This window comes from Phyllostomus discolor, chromosome 8 (assembly GCF_004126475.2).
Source record: "Phyllostomus discolor isolate MPI-MPIP mPhyDis1 chromosome 8, mPhyDis1.pri.v3, whole genome shotgun sequence".
NCBI classification, from domain to species: domain Eukaryota; kingdom Metazoa; phylum Chordata; class Mammalia; order Chiroptera; family Phyllostomidae; genus Phyllostomus; species Phyllostomus discolor.
Genome location: NC_040910.2, coordinates 81406327 through 81427436, shown reverse-complemented (window position 1 = coordinate 81427436; position 21110 = coordinate 81406327). Strand labels below are relative to the sequence as shown.

General features: G+C 45.4%; 1 protein-coding gene, 1 long non-coding RNA gene and 1 pseudogene across 2 annotated transcripts; 1 reads left to right on the top strand and 2 right to left on the bottom strand.

The window, feature by feature from the left end:
• Positions 1–4553: 4553 nt before the first annotated feature.
• On the bottom strand, positions 4554–6117 carry LOC118502140 (annotated as a pseudogene).
• On the bottom strand, positions 4565–20776 carry RNF135 (ring finger protein 135). The gene is made up of 5 exons (XM_036033396.1): positions 19561–20776; positions 16337–16480; positions 13527–13674; positions 8598–8675; positions 4565–7631 (listed from the first exon to the last, which is right to left on the bottom strand). The coding sequence occupies exons 1-5, from the start codon at positions 20221–20223 to the stop codon at positions 7102–7104; spliced, it is 1563 nt and encodes a 520-aa protein (XP_035889289.1). The 5' UTR covers positions 20224–20776; the 3' UTR covers positions 4565–7101.
• Positions 16534–17093, top strand: LOC118502141. Its single transcript, XR_004904824.1, has 2 exons — positions 16534–16597; positions 17011–17093. It is a non-coding gene; the product is annotated as an uncharacterized LOC118502141 (long non-coding RNA).
• Positions 20777–21110: the final 334 nt, after the last annotated feature.

Genomic DNA, 21110 nt, shown 5'->3' with positions numbered 1-21110 from the left:
TCACTGATCGAAGCCCTAAAGGTTTTCTTCCCCAGGGAGGATTTACTATGAAAAACAAAGGTGAAAGCATTTCACTGTGCAGAGACTGAAGACACAGTCTTCAGTGTTTCACCAGACCAATCTCTTAGAACCCTGGTTTCCGAAGTGGTGGAATAAGAGATGAGTGTAAATGGTGTGGGGACATCAGAAACGGGACTCTTATGCCAGAAAGTGTTTCCCTTTTCTATTGTTTCCATCCTGATTAAGTCAAGGTAAAGTTTCAGTACGTCTTTAACACTCGATAATCTCCTTTTGAGAGAGAGAGAGAGAGAGAGAGAGAGAGAGAGAGATCCTGAGCAAGCTTCAGGTTCAGAGCCTTAGGCAGATGACAGTATCAAGCTAGTCAGCTTGTTTCATTTCCTGGAAACATACATATTGAGTTACCCCCTCTGTTTAAGACACAAGATTCTGGTTTCCACTTACATAAAAATTTTAAAGTTTCCTTTTGAAATAAATGTACCTGGGGTGGGAGGGGGAGTGAGTTGGTTTAGGATAAAATATTAAGGAAAAAATGGCACAGGAGATAAACAGACGTCACGGGAATTGTGGCGTGTGAAGACTGAAGCTTGAGAAAGCTTGTCCTAAAGAAACCTGTGGCTCATTAGGAAGGTGAATCCCAGATTAAAAACAAACCTTCAGCATTAACCTAAATATAACTAAAGAACAATCCTGCAGTCCTCTAAAAGAGGACTTTGTGTTGCGATTAGGGTTCTGAGCAATTACGAACTTGGATGAATTTGGGGCTTGGGGCTGAGGGCTCAGCAGCAGTAGGTGATGACAGAACTGAGCACACGCCAGGGAAGAGTCTCTTTTTCCTGTCAAAGGTCCCAGCCGCACCTGGGGAAGAGACTTCTCCCTCCACCCAAGCCAGAGGGCCAGAGACGTCTCCCAGAGAGCACTGCGGTTCTGTGTTATGGTTTGTTTCTGTAATCAGCTAGAAGACAAAGTCTTCAAATAAGCTTTTCCAGAAAAAAAATTATTTGAAGAGAAGCAAGGGACAGATAGATATAACTGTCTTAGAATTTGTTTGTGAGCTTAAGAAGGTGGAGGCTGTCTTGGCCAAGTAGCTCAGTTAATTAGAGCATCAACCCAATACACCAAGGTGTGGGTTCCACCTGTGGCCAGAACACAAATAAGAAGCAACCAGTGGATGCATAAATAAGTGGAACAACAAATCGATGCTTCTCTTTCTCTCTCACTTTCTCTCTCTCCCTAAGAGCAGTTAAAAAAAGGGGGTATTGGCTTGTGGCTTCCTGCTTGGCAGGTGGTTCTTCCAGGAACCCAAAGCCCTGGACCCCAATAAGGATACAACAGTGCATTCCAGTAACTGCCTCAGCAGCTGGTGAGCGTGAGTGTGTGTGTGTGTGACTGTGTGTGAAGTACAGGGGAAGAGAGGGAGAGAGAGAGGCAGCCCTCTCCACGGACAACCTGACCCTCAGAAAAAAAGCACTGAACAGAGAGAAGGACTGAAAGAACACACAAACTTTTGAGAGAAGCATCTCCAGGTAGGGTGAGAAGCTGCGCACGGAGTCCCTGGTGTCCTCCCTTTGGAAGAGCCTTTGTCCCCACACAGGGCGTGCCCAAGTGAAAGGTCCTTCTGCTTCATCTGAAAAGAGCCATTTCAGTGTCAGTTCTCCTTTGGGGGATTGCACGTTTTGTTCCAGGGAAGGGTGCCATTTTTCCATAGTGTACTGAAAGGGATATACTGACAGAAAACTCGACACAAAAGCAAGGAAATCCAAAGTGATAACCTTCCTTCTCTACCTTTATGATTCTTGGGCTTTGGCTCCAGTTTGGGGAAATCATGTGACCAGCTGATAAACCCCATGCTCACAGAGGCCCCATTATCCAGGCACCTGAAAGGGAAGTATTTAAAGCAAAGGACCTAGAGAGGCTGAAACTCTGGCCTCTACATTCTCAGCACTTTTACAAGGCAAACACCATGGCGACTCTAGGTGAGAAGACAAAAGCTCCATAATGCAGAGTGTGAGAATACAGAAGCTTGTTCAAAAACCTTGTTTTGTTCAGTTTTTCATTTTATTCATTGATTTGAGAGAGAGAGAGAGATCACTCTCTTTGTGGTCCTGCCCATCTATGCATTCTTTGGTTGTCTCCTGCACGTGCCCTGATGCAGCCTTGGAGCATCAGGACAACACTCCCAACTGAGAAAGCTGGCCAGGGCACACAGAGCCTTTTAATGGTCATCAGGCACAAACAGAGAAGCCCTGTCCTTGCTCAGCTAACCCTAGACCACTCTACTAGTAGAGGACCACCACCAACACCAAGCAGAGGAAGGAAGAGCACCTCACGACTTTAGAGCTAACTGTGTCCTATCAGAGCGGAAGTCCAGGTCCTGCTCTTGGCATGGGACGAGGCCGCACCTGAGGGTATTAAGGTTACAGACTTGAGAGTGGAAAAACTGGGTCTGATCCTGGCTCTGCCACACTCCACTGTCTGACCCTGGCCCAACCACTAGCCCTGTCCTGGACTCCACCCCCTCGTGTGCTATCAAGGAAACAGTAAAATTCATGACACGGGGTGGTTGTGAGACTAAGAGCAAATTATGCAGAAGGTCATCACACAGAAGAATTCTGCTTGCTCCTCTTTTAGAGGATACGTACCAAAATTAGGTGTGAATCTCAAGATGTTAGAGGCCAAGGTGAGTGATATTAAAATACAGTTCTGCCATTGTTGCTGTGGCTGTAATTGCCCTGGCATTTCCCCCGTTTTCTCAGCAACCCCATTCAATTCTTTCATCAACCCTTTGAAGAAGGTGAGGAAAGGAAAAGAATTATTTCCGTTTTGCAGGAGAAAGAGAGGCGAAGAGGTTAAATGTCCTGTCAAAGGTTGCCTGGCTGGTTTGTGTGCCAAAGCCCAACTCAGTGCAACAGAACTGAATTTTCACATCTCCATTATGGGTGCTCTGCAGCCTGGCATCCTACAGATGAACTGTAAAGAAAAGAGAGGGAAGGGGGAGGCAGGGAGGTAAGGAGACTTCCAAGACATACCAACTGCTAATGGGTATGAGCATTCTTTCTGGGGATGATGCAAATGTTCTAAAATGAGATGATGGTGATGGTTTCACAACTCTATAAATATGCTACATAACGTTGATCTGTACACTTTTTAAAAATTTTTATTTATTGTTTTTTTGAGAGAGAAAAAGAGAGAGAGGAGAAACATCTATTTGTTGTTCCACTTACTGACATATCCATTGGTTGACTTTTGTGTGTGTCCTGATGAGGATGGGACCCACGACCGTGGCGTATCGGGAGAATGCTCTAACCAGCTGAGCTACCCGGCCAGGGCTATCTGTACACTTTAAGTAGGTAAGTTTTACAGTATGGAAATTACATCTCAACAAAGCTGTTAAGAAAAAGATCGGTTTTTTGTTCTGTTTTTGTTCTGTTTTTGAATTAGGCAAGACTAAACTTTGGTGGCTAGGGATGCATAACTTTAAAGAAATGCAAGGAAGTGGCCACTATAAAAGTCAAGATTCCTTTCAGGTGGAGGGAGGGTTTTGTGATTGGGATGGACTACATGAAGGAGCCCTTGGGGTGGGGGGCAAGCTTTTATTTCTTGACCTGATAGTGTTTACCTTGTAATAATTAACTCTGCTCCACACATATTTTGTGTAGTTAGAAAACTATCTGTTCTGTTACATATAATAAAATGATTTTTAAAAATAGGAAGAGTCATGCCCTGGCTGGTGTGGCTTAGTGGAATGAGCAGCAGCCTGCAAACCAAAGAGTCACTGGTTCGATTCCCTGTCTGGGCACATGCCTGGGTTGTGGGCCAGGTCCCTAGTAGTGGGTGCATGGGAGGCAACCACACACTGATATTTCTCTCCCTCTCTCTCCTTTCCCCTCTCTCTCAAAATAAATAAATAAAATCTTTAGAGACAAATAGGAGGAATCAAGTATAGAACGATATACCTTGTGCTGGCCAGATCAAAAGATAGCCCTCGTGACCCCCCACCCCGTTTTGTTTTGGGGGCAAATTATGCTCAGAGACTGAATTTGTTTTTGACAATAGTTTATTTTAACATGGCTTTGTTGTCGGAATTATAATAATTTCACAAGCCAATAGCATACAGGAAAATGTTTCTTAGTAAGCCAATAAAGAAATAACATACTCGGAACCAGTGATAGATTCATTACACTATTGTCCCAAGCAAGGGGAGATGAAAGGAATAAAGTCCAAATTTAGTTGAGATGTACCTTGATAGGACTTGATACTTGAAAGAGAAGGCTTAGCCAACCAAGAGCTGCCAGGGCGGGCAAAAGTAATAGTCCCGCATCGCTAGAGCACGTCGCCTGGGAATGATGGCACCAGTGTTGGGCAAGAGGATCTCCTTCCAGAGGCTGCTGCGAGGCTTTTGCTGGTGAGCGTCACCTTTCCCAAATGGGAGTTAATGCCCCAAAGTTAATTTAGGTCCGGAAAGGTTTGCCTTGCCCAGGCCAACAATTCTCAGGTATTCTCTGCAAACTCTCAGTATTGAGTCTTTTTTTTTCCAGTTAATATGTATTTACCATTTAATGTACAGCTCTATAAGGAGAGAAATATATGGGGAAAAGTAAAAATAGAATCTTTTCTCATCCTGAACATTCTTAAGGAATCTGCTTTGCCACAGAGACCGCAAAGCACGTACGCATGCGCACAAGCACGCGCACGCGAAAGCCCAGCAGTGCCGCGGTTCACGGTAAGAAACGTCAGGTTGCACTCAGTACTTGGCAGTGATGCGGGCTAGGAAGGAAAGGTGAGGACATCTGAGACGTAGTTTTATTTTGGTTTAACCTTAAACTTGTCTATTGCTTCTTTCCTTGAACAGCTTTATCTTCTGTTTGATAGCCAGCTACACTCAGAGTTGAAAACAGTAAGATTACTTAGTGATTCCATTTGGAATTTATAACCATACAACTAAGATGTTTTGAATATAATCCTATCCATATGCCAGATAAACTTTAGGAACTCCTATATCTCTTCTTTTACAGAAATTCTCTTTCTATCCCGATGTAGTTTGGTTAAGGGCAAGAAAGCTAACTTCCTTAAATGAGGCAAAAAAAAGTTTTTTCAACTACAACTGTAAATAAGAAATCTTTCTTTTAAATACAAAATCAATTTTCTGAACTATACAATGAGTTCTAATTTGATGTTTTTTACTCTTATAATTCACTTTAAACAGTGACCTACACAGTTTGTTTAAGCAATAATAAGTTCCTCTTCTGATTTCTTCAGAATAAAAAACAAATGTGTTGAAGATACTACTAAAAATATTTCCCTTTTTGAACATGTCCTCTCCATTGCAATATACAGGAATTTTTCTAATTAACTCTCAAATCTTCCCAGAATCTCTATTTAAAAAAATATCATCTTGAAATAATTTAAATGAATGCTTTAACAAAAACTAGTTCGGAGTGCCTATTACCATAATCATCATTTTAGACAAGTCTCCTAAATATGTTCTGCATCAATTTTCTTGATTATAGGATGTCAATAATATGGAAACATTTTTGATATAACAGAACATTTGATTACACAGTTTCCCATCAACGCACAAGCCATCTGATGGTGACTATATTGGCCACTGCCCTTGGCTGGCAGGAGGCTCTTCCACTTAAGGCTCCCATGGCTCCCACTGTACCAATATTCCCGCCAGACATAGTCCATTTTCAGCCTGGAGAACACCTCTTCTATTTGGCCCCCCTGAAGTTGGTCTTCCAATTTTTTAACATCTGGTTCCACTTTAACCATATCCAGCTTCTCACTCGTAATCTGTTCTGTAGACTTCCTATATGCTGCATTTTTTAGGGATTTGCTTCAGAATCCTTGTGTGCAATGTTCTTAGCCTCTGGTGCAGACTGACACACAGCCAATCCCACACGGCCAGCTCAGCCCCACCCACGGGCGCGCACCGGCGTTTGCAGTCTAAGTGTCCTTGTGCCGTCCTTGCTGCTCCACTTGTCCTTATCAATAAGCCCCCAGCAGGGCCCCTGAGCAGCCGAGCTACTGAGTGCTTATCAACAACCACAGGTGAAACCATGGCATCCTGACACAACCGACTTCATTCTTACACATCAAAACAACTTTCTTTCTAAAACCATTTTTTGTCTTTGCCATAAACAGGGTTAAGAGAACTTCACTTAAGTCGTAAAAAAATGGATTTAAAATCATATCAAACCAATGCTCCCCAGAAACGGAAGCCCTGTGAAAAAGTGAATGTCACCCACAACCCCGGGAGACTGGAAGCAGATCCGCCCCCAGTCAAGCCCCAGATGACACTGTGGCCCCAGCTCACACCCTGATTGCAGCTGGTGGGACTCTGACACAGAGGCCTCAGCTCGGTTGTGGCTGACTCCTGACTCACTGAAGCTGAGACAGGAAATGTATGTTGCTTGAAGTTGCTGTTTGTGCAAACATTATTACACAGAGATCCATAACATGCCCCTTGTATTCAGGGGTCCCTAAAACCACTCTCAGGTTCAGTGATTCACCAGAACTCAGCAAAGGTTTATACACTTGGTTACAGTTTATTACAGTGAAAAGATACGTATTAAAACCAGTAGTAAAAAAAAGAAAGGCACCTAGGGCAGGAGCCAGGAGACTCCTCTCCCAGTGGAGTCAGAGGAACAGGGCTTCATTCTCCCAGCAGCAGTGTGTGCCAGCGTGCGAGGAGCACTGTCAACCCGGAATCTCACCCAGGCCGTGGCATCCAGGGCTTGTAGTGGAGGAAGGCATTCAGGTAGGCAGGCCTCGCCAACCAGGTGGCTGACCTTGGTCTCCAGCCTCTCAGGAGGTCAAGCTGGCGATACCTGCTGGCCCAAGGCCCCCAGGTAAACAGACACTCTTATCAGGCAGGATATTCCAAGGGATTAGAGACTGCCTCCCAAGAGCCTGTCAAGGGCCCTTCCTTTCTCTAATGTGCAGAATGGAACATCCCAAGCCTGCAGTGTTAACCCTTTACTGCACACGCCTTAATGTCAGGAGTGGGATTCTTGTCCAGTTGCTGTCCTGCTTGAAGGCACAGAGAGAGGACCGGAAACCCCTGTGCTTATTTAACCTTTACACCCTTACTGGCCTTATAGTCAGAAAATTTCCAGGATGTAAACCATACAGCCAGAAGGCAGGGTGCAGGGACGAGGAGGCAGAGACTGTGCACTCCCACAGAAGCTTCTCCTGATCAGCCACCGAATAGAAGGCCAGCTTCCCCCGGTCAAGGTCCAGATAGATGCCCACCACCTTAGGCTTTTCTGAGCCGAGGATGGTTTCCTTGACCATGTGCCACACAGAGAGCTGGCTCGTTCCCTTCCACTCTAGACACGAGGAGTCCCTGGTCCTTCCCAGTGTCTGGTCTCGACTCATCTCCCAGGAAGCCACGCCAACCGCCCAGTGACTGCAGTGCTGAGTGTCCACTTCCCAGTAGTGCTGCCCGGAAGAGAAGGCTTGGGAACAGAAGACCTGGCAGGTCGTGAACCGGTCACGACTCCAGGAATAAGGCTGTTGGAAGCGAGACACTGTCACCTTCCGGCAATCCTCAGACACCTCCAGGCTACACGAGAGGCTCCTCAGGTCGAAGGTTGGACTGATGAACCCTGAAGAAAACATAAGACTGTGACCAGACATCTCCGATTGTCCATGCTGAAAGGTTCTCAAATAGCAAAAGTCAGCTTTGCATCTTTGGCTACAATACAGGTTTATTCATGCCGGCATTGATTTGGTATGTCAACTTGCTATTCTCTGTCATTACCCCGATGTTGTCTACTAACAATACCCCTTTTCTCCTTAATCTCCACTTACCGTTACCCTTCTTTCAGGGATCCCTCTCTGAATCCCTCCCGGCAAAAAAGTGGCCTCTTGCTTTTCTCAGCACCTCTAGTGTTTTACCTGTTTCCTAATATGTCATTTTCTACTTGTAGTACAGGAACTTATCACCATGACTGTTTACCTCTCTCTAGCTGTACATAAGCTTCCTGATAAAGGATCATAGCTTATTCATTTTTGTGTATTTTACACTGTTTCCTGTTGAGTAAATAAATGCTAATACGTAGCATCGCTACTCCAGGCACACATTTAAACACGTCCACTCATTTAACCCTCATGACAATTCCATGAGGGAAATAAGTACTATTATGTCCACCTTCCAGAAGACGGAGCCGAGGCTCTGGGAGGCTCTGCACCTGGTCCAAGATCACACAGCTAGTGAGCATGGCAGCTGGACGTCAAACCCAAGCGGTCTGGCTCCAGGATCCAAGCCCTCCGTGACTACCCCAGACTGGGACAAGGACCAGAACTAATCAAGTTGGGGAATGGGCAGCTGGCTGTATGAGGTGACCCCAGCATGGATGCCACAGGCTGCCTGGGCTCTGAGTGCTCACAGGTCCAGCTTAGCCTGGTATTTGGGAGCCTTTAACCCCTCTGTCTTTGTAATCTGCTCCCCACGTGGAGGGACCTAGTCTGGGGTGGGCAGGCCCAGCAAGCAGGGAGATGGACACTGCATGCTCTCTCAGCTCCTCTCTGTGGCAGGCCCAACCTGGGTTTTAAGCAGACCGCATACTTACCCCGAACAAGCCAGGATGCAAGGCGGCCCTGGTCAGTCTGTGGGCATGAGGAGGAAGGTGGACTTTCCAGGATTTTAACTAGGGAATCAAAAACAATTAGGAGGGGGGAAAGTCCCATTAAAAAAAAGGCAATGGGAAAAAATACAATAAAGATTAAATTTTTAAAAAAAGCTATTTAAAAAAGGCAAGTAGAAGGTATGTAAACATCATGACTAGGGCATGCGGCTTGGCACGCCGTCCCCCCCCTCCCCGCCCTCCGCCCAGTATGCAGCGTTTGAGCAGCACATTTTGGTGTCGGACACATCCAGGCAGCGCAGCCAGCTCAGGTGCGATGCGCCCCCTGCCCTCGCTGTGTGCTTCCCGGCTCCTTCCTCGCTGAGCTCTGAGCTCACTGCTGGCTCCTCGTTCATCTCTGTGTTCTAAGAACCAAGCCTAGCGCCAGGTACATAGGAAGTGTTTGATGTATATTTATCAGATAAGTTAACTAATACAGTTCCAGGGGATCACAGTACCCTGACACCCAGAATATCCATGAACCCCATGTCAACGCTTTAAACTGTTATAAAACCCAGGAAACGTGAGTTGGTGTGAGAGTCATCTCACCCCACTGACACCTTCTACTTCCTTCGCAATGCACTAAAGTTTAACTGCTAACTTAAAGCTGCTGTGTGCTTCCAGTGTCCGTGTACCAGGTAGACAAGGAGAAAGTAAAGGAAGTGTCGGAGTGTGGACTGTGAAGGTGAAATCTTCCCCCATTTGCAGTTTGAAGTAAGAGCAGCTTAAAGTGAACCTAAGAGTCAGATTATGAAGAGACAGAAGGCCCTGTCTTGGGTGTGGGCTGCGAGGAGACTGGAGCAGGACAGCTATCCTTCAAGACACCATGATCAAAATTCAGGTGGGCAACACTGTTCTTATATTGAGCTGATGGGATTTTTACTTATTGTTAATCATAGTGTTAAAAATGTTTTTAGCTAAGTCACCATGTTTTCCCCCTACTGATAGGGGACAATAAGCTACACTTCACTGGTTCTTGAAGATACTTTGAAAAAAAAATGATAGAAGCCCTGGCTGGTGTGGCTCAGGGGATTGAGCACTGGCCTGCAAACCAAAGAGTTACCGGTTCGATTCCCAGTCAGGGCATATCCCTGGGATGCAGGCCAGGTCCCCAGTAGGGGGTGCACAAGAAGCAACCACACATTGATGTTTCCTTCTCTCCCTCCCTTCCTATCTCTAAAAATAAAGAAATAAAATCTTGTAAAAAATTATAGATGATGTAAATGCATAAATGTTGAGTAACTATTAAACACTGGTAACCATTAAAGAGATGAAGTTTTATGACATATTAAGTTCTCTGGATATAACCTCAATTGTTTACCCACTGGTTATGGTAGAGTTTGTAAAAGAAAAAAAAATTGATGCTTCAGCAAGCAGTAGATTTTACAGAAATGATTATTATATAAATTTAATTAGTAAGGAATTTCTGTATACTAGTATCTAAAAAAATCTCATTTTCTATTAAAAGAAGAGAAGAGGCTACAGGCTTTTTCCTTTTTAAAAAGTAGCCAGGACCCCTTGGGAAGATAAAATGATGCTCCACCAGGAACAGGTGTAGACAGCACTGCTCTGTTTACCTTGACTTGTTCTGCATAGAATGTGGTTTCCATGCAGCGAATGGTGCGCTTTCATCGGGTCAAAGGAGACCATTGTGATGGAGCCGCCAAATTGCCTGGCAGCTGTTAAAGCAGGGACTTGAAGAACAACTAATCTATTGTTTTAAAAACAATCTGGTGAAAATATCAGGGAATGATGTTTCAGGAAATAGGGATATATCCAGATTCTTTGTTTAAAAATGTCCTGGGCTGGCCCAAATAACCAAAACAACACAATCACAAAGAAAGAAGTATACCGTACTTGCTAAGGCATACTAACATCTTATAAGTTGAATTTAAAAAAAATACTAAAATATACCTAATTCCTCAAAAAACGGAAAAACAAGCCCTGGCTGGCGTAGCTCAGTGGATTGAGCGCGGGCTGGGAACCAAAGTGTCCCAGGTTCGATTCCCAGCCAGGGTACATTCCTGGGTTGCAGGCCATAACCCCCAGCAACCGCACATAAATTTCTCTCTCTCTCTCTCTCTCTCTCTCTCTCTCTCTGTCTCTCCCCCCTTCCCTCCCTAAAAATAAATAAATAAAATCTTAAAAAAAAACAAATTGAAAAACAGAACTGCCATCTGATCCAGGATTTCCACTTCTGGGCACGTATTCAGAAGAACTGGAAGCAGGATCTCTAAGAGACACCTGCACACCCATGTCCACAGCCACCTCATTCACCACAGCCGAGAGGCGGAAGCAGCCCCCTGCCCACTGCTGGTTAAATGGACAAACAAAGGGCAGTGTGTGAGCACGGCAAATGTCAGCCCGAAGAAAGAAGGAAACTCTGACACACGCTACAGCGCAGATGACCCTTGAGAACATCATACTGAGTGAAACAAGCCGGTCTTGAAAAGACAGTAACTGCACCCATATTCCACCAGATTCCACCCATATCTGGTACTAAAGCAATCATCAAATTCATAGAGGCTGAAAGTGGAGCGGTGGTTGCTAGGGGCTGGGGGGATAGGCAGTTACTGTTTAAATAATATAGTTTCAGTTTTTCAAAACTGGAAAGACCTGGAGCTTGGTTGCACAGCAATGTGGATGTACTCAACACTACTGAACCACACACTTAAAAACAGTTCAGTTGCTGGATTTTATGTTACGTGTGTATTACCACAATTAAAACTTGAGAAAAATTTAAGTGCATACTTAAATAATGTAGAAATTGATCATTTCTTCCAAAAAATCATGTTTCTCCTGTTAAAAGAGATGCAACTTTCAATCAGGCCAACATCATTAAATATAAAAACAGGATAAAAGGGATGTCTTTGAAGTAGAGTTATGTAAACTTTATTTAAAATTCACTGGGACACATGCCAGGACACACTTCACGTGGGTCAAAGGTCAAAGTGTAACATGTGAAACCAAAGATTTAAATGTAAGATATAAAGTAGGGTAACAGACACACATGGGAAAATTCCCTTCTAAACTTGGGGTGGTAACGTTTTCTAACAAAAATGTAAAATCTAAAACCCATAGGAGAAAAGATTGGTAAAATTTATTACTTAAAAAAATAGAGAAGTATCTATGTGGTAGTCTGAAGTCTTGCCAAGCAGAACAAAGAGGCAAATGACAAATTGAGGGACAAAATTGGCAATTTATCTCACACACAAAAAGTAAATAATCCTGCAAATTTATTTAAAAAGTTCCTAAAAGCCCATTTTTAAAAGATACAACACAAGATATAAACACAATTTGTGGAGAAGTGCACATTAAAAGTATGGAACACTCATATGTTACTTTTCTTAACCCATCAGATTGGCAAAAAAGAACAATCACAAAGGTCTGACCACCCATGCAGTTGGCAGCCTCTGGGGACACACACTTCTTCTGTGAGAGCGGAGATACGACCCAACAGAGGACAATTTGACAACGGATGTCAAAATTACAAATGAATTTACCCTAGGATTCTGTAACCCTTACTGGCACTTTGTCTGCACCCATATAAAATGATGTATGTACAGTTTTTAACATCGACATTGTTTGCAGTTGTAAGCAATCAGCACCAGTCATGCAGCCATCAGCAGAGGATTGGGTAAACCAATGTTGGCATGTGCATGAGCTGGAACAGCATGCAGCTATAGAAAAGAGAAAACGCGTAAGGTACCGATTCGTATATGTATCAAGGTAGAAGCAAAGTATATGAAGCAAAGAAGAAAAGCAAAATGCAGAACGGTATATGCAGTATTCTACCTTTTGTGTGAAAAAAGATTCAGAGAGCTAAGGATATAAATTCAGAGTTGCTTGTATTTGCATAAATGAATTCTGAATGGACATTCCAGAAAGTAATAAATATAGTTAACTGAGAAGGGGGTAGCTGGAATTGGACAAGAGTGGGAAAGACTTTTGTTGTATATCCTTTTATATTGTTTTGATTTTTCAATTTAAAATTTAATTTTAAAATTTTAAGTTCAAACCTATATGTTGAATTTTAAAATTAATTTAAAATTCATACAAATAAATAAAATCACTAAGGAACCTAAATTCAGGAGTACACAGGAGCCAAGAGGGCACTTATTTCTCAGATCATTTTTGTAACAACTAACAAACTGTGCTTACTTGGTTTCCCAAAGAAAATTTTTCCAAGGGGTCATGTTTCTCCACTTAAATAAGGAATGACTTTTTAAGCAGAGCAAGTTCATTTACATTTTTTAAAGAAGCTGTGAGAGATATGTCTCTAAAGTGTATAAAGCTGGCGGTGGCCAGAGGAGGGGGCAGAGCCGAGGGGGGCCAGAGCTGACGTCCACGGAACGGTGTTCGTTGCTTCTCCCTAATGACCGACCAGGGGAACAACAGAGGACCTACAGAGCCAGGACAGAAGGGTGCTTGTCTACACTGTTACTGTTCAGTAGTAACAAACTGTCCAGAGATTACATTTTAATAGAATCAGTCAAGAACTACTTACAAAGTTGCATGTTTGTTCATACCTTCACTGGTTAAAAATAAAAAGCATCCTATTTCTGAATCTCCTCCAACAGGTAACACAGATGAGTGGTAAGTGAGCCAAATCTGGTCCAGATTCCATATTTATTTATAGGTCTTAGAAAATGAGTTTCTATCGCTTCAAGGGCCTGTGTTACATCACACCTCCAGTCACTCCCCAAACACAGCCAGCCACGAAATACCTCAGCCCGTTCCTTCCTTATTGACAACACCACAGCGACAATGCCACTGGGTTCTGGGATCACGTCCCCAAAAAACAAATCCATGGAACACTGTACGACTTCCCCCAACCCGTGTATTTAATCCTCCCCTCCAAATAAGTCAGCTCACCCTGCCTTTGTTCTTCCAGGCACTCTTTACCCAGGAAACTTTCCTGTAATTTTCCCTGGATATCTTCTAGGTCATGCAGAATGTCTCTCATTTTTTTCTCAGTTGTGCCGGAAGCCACTAGCTTTGGAGAAGCCAAGGAATGGTCCGCCTGTCGAAGAAACATTTTTTTAGAAAATGATGAAAGTCTCCTCAGGAATACATCAAGTAGTATATTCCAGTTCTGCAACCATTATATAATTTCCCACTTGTATCCTAACAAGTTTTTTAAAACATAATTAGGCCCTGACTGGTGTGGCTCAGTGGACTGGGCATCATCCTGTAAACTGAAAGGTCACTGGTTCAATTCCCAGTCAGGGGAAATGCCTGGGTTGCAGGCGTGGTCCCCAGTTGGGGCACACACAGGAAGCAACTGATCATTGATTCTCTCCTTTTTCTCTCTCCTTTCCCTTCTCTCTAAAACTAAATAACTAAATCTAAAAAACCCCCAAAACCCCACATAATAGGCCCTCAGCTTATATGCCTTGAAAACAATCTGGAATAACACATAGTGCAGCAAAAGTATTAAAGAGCAATGGGGTTATGGATGATTTTCACTTATTTTCTTTCAACTGCTATGTATTTTCTAGTACTTCGTATAATAAATGTTAATTTCCTAAGTAATGCTGAAAAAAGTTAAAAGTTGTTAGATCTGTATAATAGCGGCTTCACAAAATAAATAACACAGATGGCAAGCCGCTGAGACGAGCTCCACAGGCGACACCAAGCGCGCCGAGACCGCGGTCGTCGTGTCCATGGTGTCCGTATGGTGCAGCTTCTCCAGAGCCAGCCCGAGCCTGTCGTCTGCGCCAGCCCGCTCGCCTCGCCAGAGCCTCCAGCGCATGCTCACTGATTTTCTTTAACCTCAGGTCCTCTTAGTCCCCAACACAGCCTCCCATCTGCTCCTTCCCACCTGCGGCCCCGGACTTTCCTGCCCAACTCCCCATCCGCCGTTTCCCCTTTCTCCCACCAATCCTAACAGTAGTAGGCACCAGTTACTGACTGCCTTCCACTGCTCACTTCTAATTTGCATAACAACCTTCCGAGGTAGGTTTATTGTCCCCATTTTGCAAAAGAAGCTAAAGTTCATGAAGTTGAACTAAAAATTGCGGTAGTTAATTTTACTGTTCTACATTTCACATTGCTAAAGCACTTTCTTATACAAAATCCCTTTTAATCCCCACATCAGACTAATTGACCTCCTTATTCCTGTTCTACAGATAGGAACCTGAGGCTCAGAAAGGTGAAATGACTTGCCCAAGGTCATAACACTGGTGAGTGGGCAAGACCAGGTCTGAAAGTCAGACTCTCAGACTGACTTTCCACCCTGCACACTGTGTCCCACACTTGCTGGCATTCAGTGGGAAGTGTCTAGCGCTGTGCTAGACCCGGGGCTACCAGGGTGAACAAAAGAACAAAAGCCATCAAGGTCTCTACCCTCCTGAAGCTTCCAGTCCAGTGCAGGAGAAGAGGAAGGACAGACGCTATGAATTGTGGCACTGATTATTAGCAAGTTGCAGCTGAGACAGCTGCTGTACATGAAAGGTACATGAAATCACGAGAGCCCCTAGTAGGGGGATTTGACTCGTTGAAGGAAATCAGTAAAGGGTTCTCCAAGACAGTGGTGATCTAGTTGGGCCCTGAAGGATGAGCAGGCATTACTGGGTGACGGGTGAAAGAAGAACATTCCATGCAGTGTGCTCTGTAGTGGGAAAGTGTGGGACAACACCCTGGAGGGAGTGGCGTGGGCCTGTGTGGCTGGAATTTGAAGAGCCAGGAAGAGCCAGGTGAACTGAGATGGGAGATGCGTTGATTCTGTGAGGGGGGGGGGGGGCGGGTTCTTAATCCCACCCAGACAGCTGTCACTGGAGCCTGCTAAGCAGATGAGTTACAGGATCAGATTTGTGTTTAAGAAGGTCGTTCTGATGACCGCGAGGACAGCAGACTAGAGGAGAGTGGAGCAATTAGGAGGCTGCTGTAGCAAAATCCAGGCGAGAATGGTCATAAACTTGGGTTAGAGAAGTGTCAAAGGAGGGATGTTTCATCAGGTGAGGGAGGAGGGGACATGATTCCCAGATTTCTGGCTTGCGCCAGAAGAGTAACAGTGCTGGGAAAGTGGGGAATTCCAGAGAAGGAACAGTTTGGGGCATGTTAAAATGATGTGCCTTTGAGGTGCCAAGGGGAAAATACAAGAAGGAAGACACCAGACCAGAGCTCGGGCAGTGGCCAGGTCTGTTTGCGCTAATGAAAGCCATGGTGTGGGGAGGAGAAAGGGACCCACAGCTCAGCCTTGAGGAACCCCAGCATTTCGCTGCTAAGCAGGGGAGAGTGAGCCTGCAAAACAGACAGAAAAGGCACAGCCAGAGGGAAACAGGGGAAGGCTGGAAGACGCATGTCACAGAAGCAGAGGGAAAAGAAAGCTTCAAGAATGAAGGTGGGGTCCAACCGTGCCAAAGGCTGCCGAGAGGATTAGTCTGTCTGCAGGGTTTACATAGAGGCCACAGGAGAGCTTAGAGCTGGTCGGGTGGAGTGATAAGGATGGAACCTGGGCCACTTGAAGCTTTCCCAGCTCACCTCAAGCATTCCAAACTTCCAGCCATCCCGCTGGGCGGTAAAGAGAATGGTAAAAGATTGAGACTTAGTGCATCCTTCCACTGCAAACATATTCATGTTACTCCAGTTGGAAGCTTTCCCTAGCCCTGCCCACAACGCCCCCTGTGCACCCCCCCCCCCGTGACCCCCGCTGACAACCTTTCCCTCCCAGCTGAGCCTACCGTGCCTGGGATGTTCAGTTTATTGTCTGGTCCAGAGTCTGGGAGCTGTGTCTGACTTTGAAGGCTCCTGACAATGTCTACAAGCTGTTCCGCCAGCTTTGCCAGCTCCTGACCTACTTCTGTGATGTTCCTCGGTGCCGCCACCTTTAAAAGAGCAAAGCAGAACACGAAACTGGACCCAGGAACCAGCTCTAGACAGGGGGTAAAGACTGGATAACGGAGCAAGCAAGGGAGTGACGGAAATATTCAGAGGACAAGGAGGTAGGCTCCCCAAACCTTTTGCACACCCGTTTCCCTTAATGATAGTCCAGTAGCCATAACAGGAAACCAGAGCCCATCTGTCCAGACCCAGGCGAGAGGATGGAAATGTGACTCGAAGCCTAGGGGTCACTACGAACAGGGAAAGTCAGAGAAGAAATGGGTATGAGCCTGGACATTTGGCAGAGTAGGTGGCAGCTGATAAAGTGAGTGGTGCAGTGGAAGGCATTTGGCTCAGGTTTAAGCTCCTCTCTTGCCTCTGACTCATCCCAGGTCCACCCACTCCTTTCAAAAGTGAAAGTGCCCATCCCTCCCTCTCAGAACTCCACGGGGAAAGGATCCACCTAACTGTTCACAGTGAAAGGACCTTGGAGACTCTAAAGTGATGGTAACACTGTTCGCTCTGAAATCTCCAGGCCCTCTCCTAAACATCCAAGCAGCCAGAACTCTGGAGTGGACCCCTTATCCAGGCACCTGGGCAAATTAAAAACTTTTAAAAAAAATAACTGCATTGCTTTTTCTGTTCATAAGAGAAATGCACACTTATCATGGCAAATTAAGAAAATCTAGAAAACGAAAAAGAAGAAAAGTCCTACCCTCCAAAGACCATCATTTTAATGTAGAAGCCAATGCAAAGTATATTCAATCACTATAAACTCTATCAACAAAGAGTTTTAAGAACTGGAGGGATAATGCTGTACATGTGACTTAAAGTAGAGAACAGGCTTTATTCATAATTGCAAAGAAAATGGAAGCAACCGATATGTCCATCAGAAGGTGAATAGAGAAAATACTGTTCAGCAATAAAAAGAAATGAGCTATGCCACAACACTTCATTTTGCTTTGTGGAAGAAGCCATTGTGAAAAGGCTAGACACCATATGATTCCAACCACATGGCGTTCTGGAAAAGGCAAACTAGAGAGATAGTAAACAGATCAGTAGGTGCCAGAGCTAGGGTCGGGGGTGTACATAGGAGGCGTGCAGAGGGTTCTCAGGGCAGTAAAACTGTATGACTACCCAAATTGTACATACATGACCTCGAACACTTGTCCAAAGCCACAGAACTGTACAACACGAAGAGTGAACCCTAATGTAAACTATGGATTTTAGTCAATAGCAATGTATGAATATTCGTTCATCAATTGTAACAAATGTACCACAGTAATGCAAGGTGCTAATAACAGGGGAAACTGTTCAGGGTATATAAGGACTTCCTGTACTATCTGCTCAATTTTCTGTAAATCTAGAACTGCTCTAAAAATTAAAGTCTATTAATTCATTTTTAATAAAGAAGACATAACCTGGCTATACAAGATAACCTCAACTCTGTTTAAAAGGACTTCAGAGAGCCCTGGCTGGGTGGCTTAGTTGGTTGGAGCACCATCCCATGCACCAAAAGTTTGCAGGTTTGATCCCCAGTCAGAGCACGTGCCTGGGTTGCGGGTTCCATTCCTGGCCGGGGTGCGTATGTTTCTCTCTTCCTCTCTCTCTCAAATCAATAAACATATCCTTGGGTGAAGATTAAAACAAACAAACAAAAAGGACTCCAGAGAACAACAAAAGGATGGTATAGGCAGCTCCAAGCTCTCAACACCCACACCCCTTCCTGGGCCCCACAGAAACATTGGAAAACAAGCAGAAACAAATTGCCAGAACAAACTTTGTCAAAACTCTGGAAAACACTGAATCAGAAAAAGAGCAACCTGGCAGTAGAAAAGCTTGCAGTGTTTTCCCTTGCCCTTCCCCACTCCCTCCCTGACTCAGTGACAGCATTAAAGATTCCCAGCCTGGGGCCCGCCGTGGTCCTGGTTCTGGAAGGAGCAGAGCAGACCTTATTCGCAAATGGTCATGTGTGTCTGTTCTAAGCTGGCTGGGGGCTGCCAGAAGGAATGGCACAGGATGTTCATCTTTGCTTCGCCTGACTTGGGGCTCAGGCCAGAAAGGCAGGCGGTAGGGCATGGCTCACAAATGCTGCAAGCTGAACGGAACTTGCAGATGTCTGGGGCGAAAGATTACAGTTGAAACCCCTAAGTCCCAGGAGCAAAAGCTGGGGAAAACCGACCCCTCCTACTTTGTTGGTGGGAATATAAAATGGTATAGCTGCTGTGGATTACAGTTTGGCTATCACTCAATAAGTTAAACATAAAGTTACACTATGACCCAGCAAATACAGTCCTAGGTGTTGACCCAAAAGAAATGAAAATAGGGACTCGGATACTTGTGTACCAGTGTTCACTGCCACATCACTCACAATAACAAAAGGTGGAAACAATCCTTATGTCCATGGATGCATGAGTGGATTTTTAAGAAATGTGGTACATACAAACAAAGGAATATTATTCAGCCACAGAGAGGAATGAAGTTTGGACACAGGGCACATACAACGTGAACGAAACTTGAAAACTTGGTAAGTGAAAGAAGATAGATGCAAAGGGACAGACGTATGATTCCACTTATATGAAATATCTAGAGTAGGCAAATTCATAGAGGCAGTGAGTAGACTAGAAGTTACCAGAGGCTAACTTCTAATTAGGCGGGGGAGAATGCAAGTTACTGCGTAGTGGGTACAGAGATTCTGTTTGCAGTGATGAAAACGTTCTGGAAACAGTGGTGATGATTGCATGACATTGTAAACATAACCAAAGCCACTAGATTACACACTTAAAAATGGCTAACACGGCAAAATGTGTTATATATATTTTACCACAATAAAAAAGTTCTTAGACAGTGGAAAGGCTGGAAAGAAGTATAACTGTGTCAAGGAGTAGAGCAACGAGGTTGACAGAATTTCAGATTTGATTTTTTTTCCCCCTGCTTCTTCATACTTTTCTGAAGTTTCCAAAAGGGCAGGTTCTACTTTTAGATGGAGAAAAGTAATTTGAAAGTAGAAAGGATGAGGGAGGAAGAGCCATGGAGGGGAAGGGACGGGTCGGGCGACAGAGCAGAGCCGGAGTCGCTACCCTACCGACTGCGGCTTGGCGCGGCCTGGGGGCTGCGGGGCGCAGCCGGGGGCGGGGCTCGGGGTCTGGCCCGCGGCGCCCTCCCCCTCGCCCACCGCGCGGCTGTACTTGATCGCCAGGTCTTGCAGCAGTGTGTTCTTGCGCAGCTGTAGCGGCTGCGCGCTGCCCTCCCGGCAGGTGGGGCACGACCAGGAGGGCCCTGCGCCCCACATGCGCTTCAAGCAACCTCGGCAGAAGCTGTGGCCGCAGGGCAACGTGACGGGCCAGGCGAGTAGCCCGTGGCAGATGATGCAACCCAGGTCATCCTCGGCCAGCCACACGGGAACCGTCAGGCCGCTGTCCAGGCCCGCCATGGTGACCAGGCCGCCGCCCGGAAGCAGGGCCACACCCGGGACCGCCCGCCCGCAGCTACGTCTCCTCCGGCTCCTCCCTAGCTCTTCCTCTGCCCTGCTCTCTCTGCCTCTTTCTCTCCTCTTAGCAGTCCTCGCTTCTTTCCTTCCTCCCGTCCTGCAGAAAGCTGACTTGCAAGACCCGCCGCCCAGCGCACGGGCGCCGCCTGTGCAGAGGGGGCGCCACCGCAGCCCCCTGCGCTGGGAAATCAGCTGACCCCAAATCATCAGGAGCCCGCTGGGACTCCACAGATTTCCTCTAGCTCGATGTCCCCTCATTAAAATGCAACCCCGACAACGCTTGGGAGAAGAAAAAGGATTGGATTTCAGATTCTTTTAAAAGAATGCGTCCACTAGGTGTCATCAGCCCCAGAACAAGCAGTAAGGGATTAAAGAACACCCAGCGCACCAAGCTAGGAAGCTCTTTAAAAATACCACTGTTTGGACTCCGCTCCCAGAGGGTTTGGGAAGGAGGCCGGCCACGGGTAGTTTAAAAAATCTCCCTCAAATGAGCCAAACATTAAAAGTCGAGTGACCCTAGACTTAAAATCGCTATTACAATGCAGGCTTGTCCAGCTGTCTCCTTACTGCACACTGCTGGCGTGTTACCTAAGCGTGTCACAACCAGAAAACCGCTGGAGCTGGAAGAGTATCAAATCCTCTCCGAAGACCTGAAGAGGCGAAGGAGCTTCCAGGCCCACATGACAATAACTGGCAGAGACCAGAACCCATTTGGCTCTGATCTGTTGAAATGAATTAACAATGTCATATTTTACCCTTATCTTACATGGTCTCAAAGTAGGTACCAGATACTACAAATCTGTGGCTATTTCCAATACTGGAAACGACAAGGAGTAGTCAATAAAACTTAACCTATTAGCTGTGCTCATCTAAGTTTCCAAATCTTGCCCTTTCTAGGCACCTGATAGGATTGGCACTTCTCTGACCCACTTGAAACACGCAGAAACAATACTTGTGAACTTCCCATCTTCTTAAAAGCTAGTGAGTATCATGGTATCTCTTTCTGCCAGCTGTTCTGACTATGGAGATGAAACCATCATCTGGTGGCCAGGGTCTCAGTGGCGAAGATGAGCAACCCCCTGCCAACCCACACTAGGACAAGCAGTAAGGAGAGAAATAAACTTGAGATGTGTTAAGTTAACTGA

Coding starts and splice junctions, on each gene's coding strand:
- RNF135 (XM_036033396.1), bottom strand. CDS start 20,223: ATGAGGGGACATCGAGCTAGAGGAAATCTGTGGAGTCCCAGCGGGCTC. Junction 13,675..16,336: donor AACTGAACATCCCAGGCACG/GTAGGCTCAGCT, acceptor TTTCTTCGACAG/GCGGACCATTCCTTGGCTTC. Junction 8,676..13,526: donor CCTGGAAGAACAAAGGCAGG/GTGAGCTGACTT, acceptor TTGATTCCCTAG/TTAAAATCCTGGAAAGTCCA.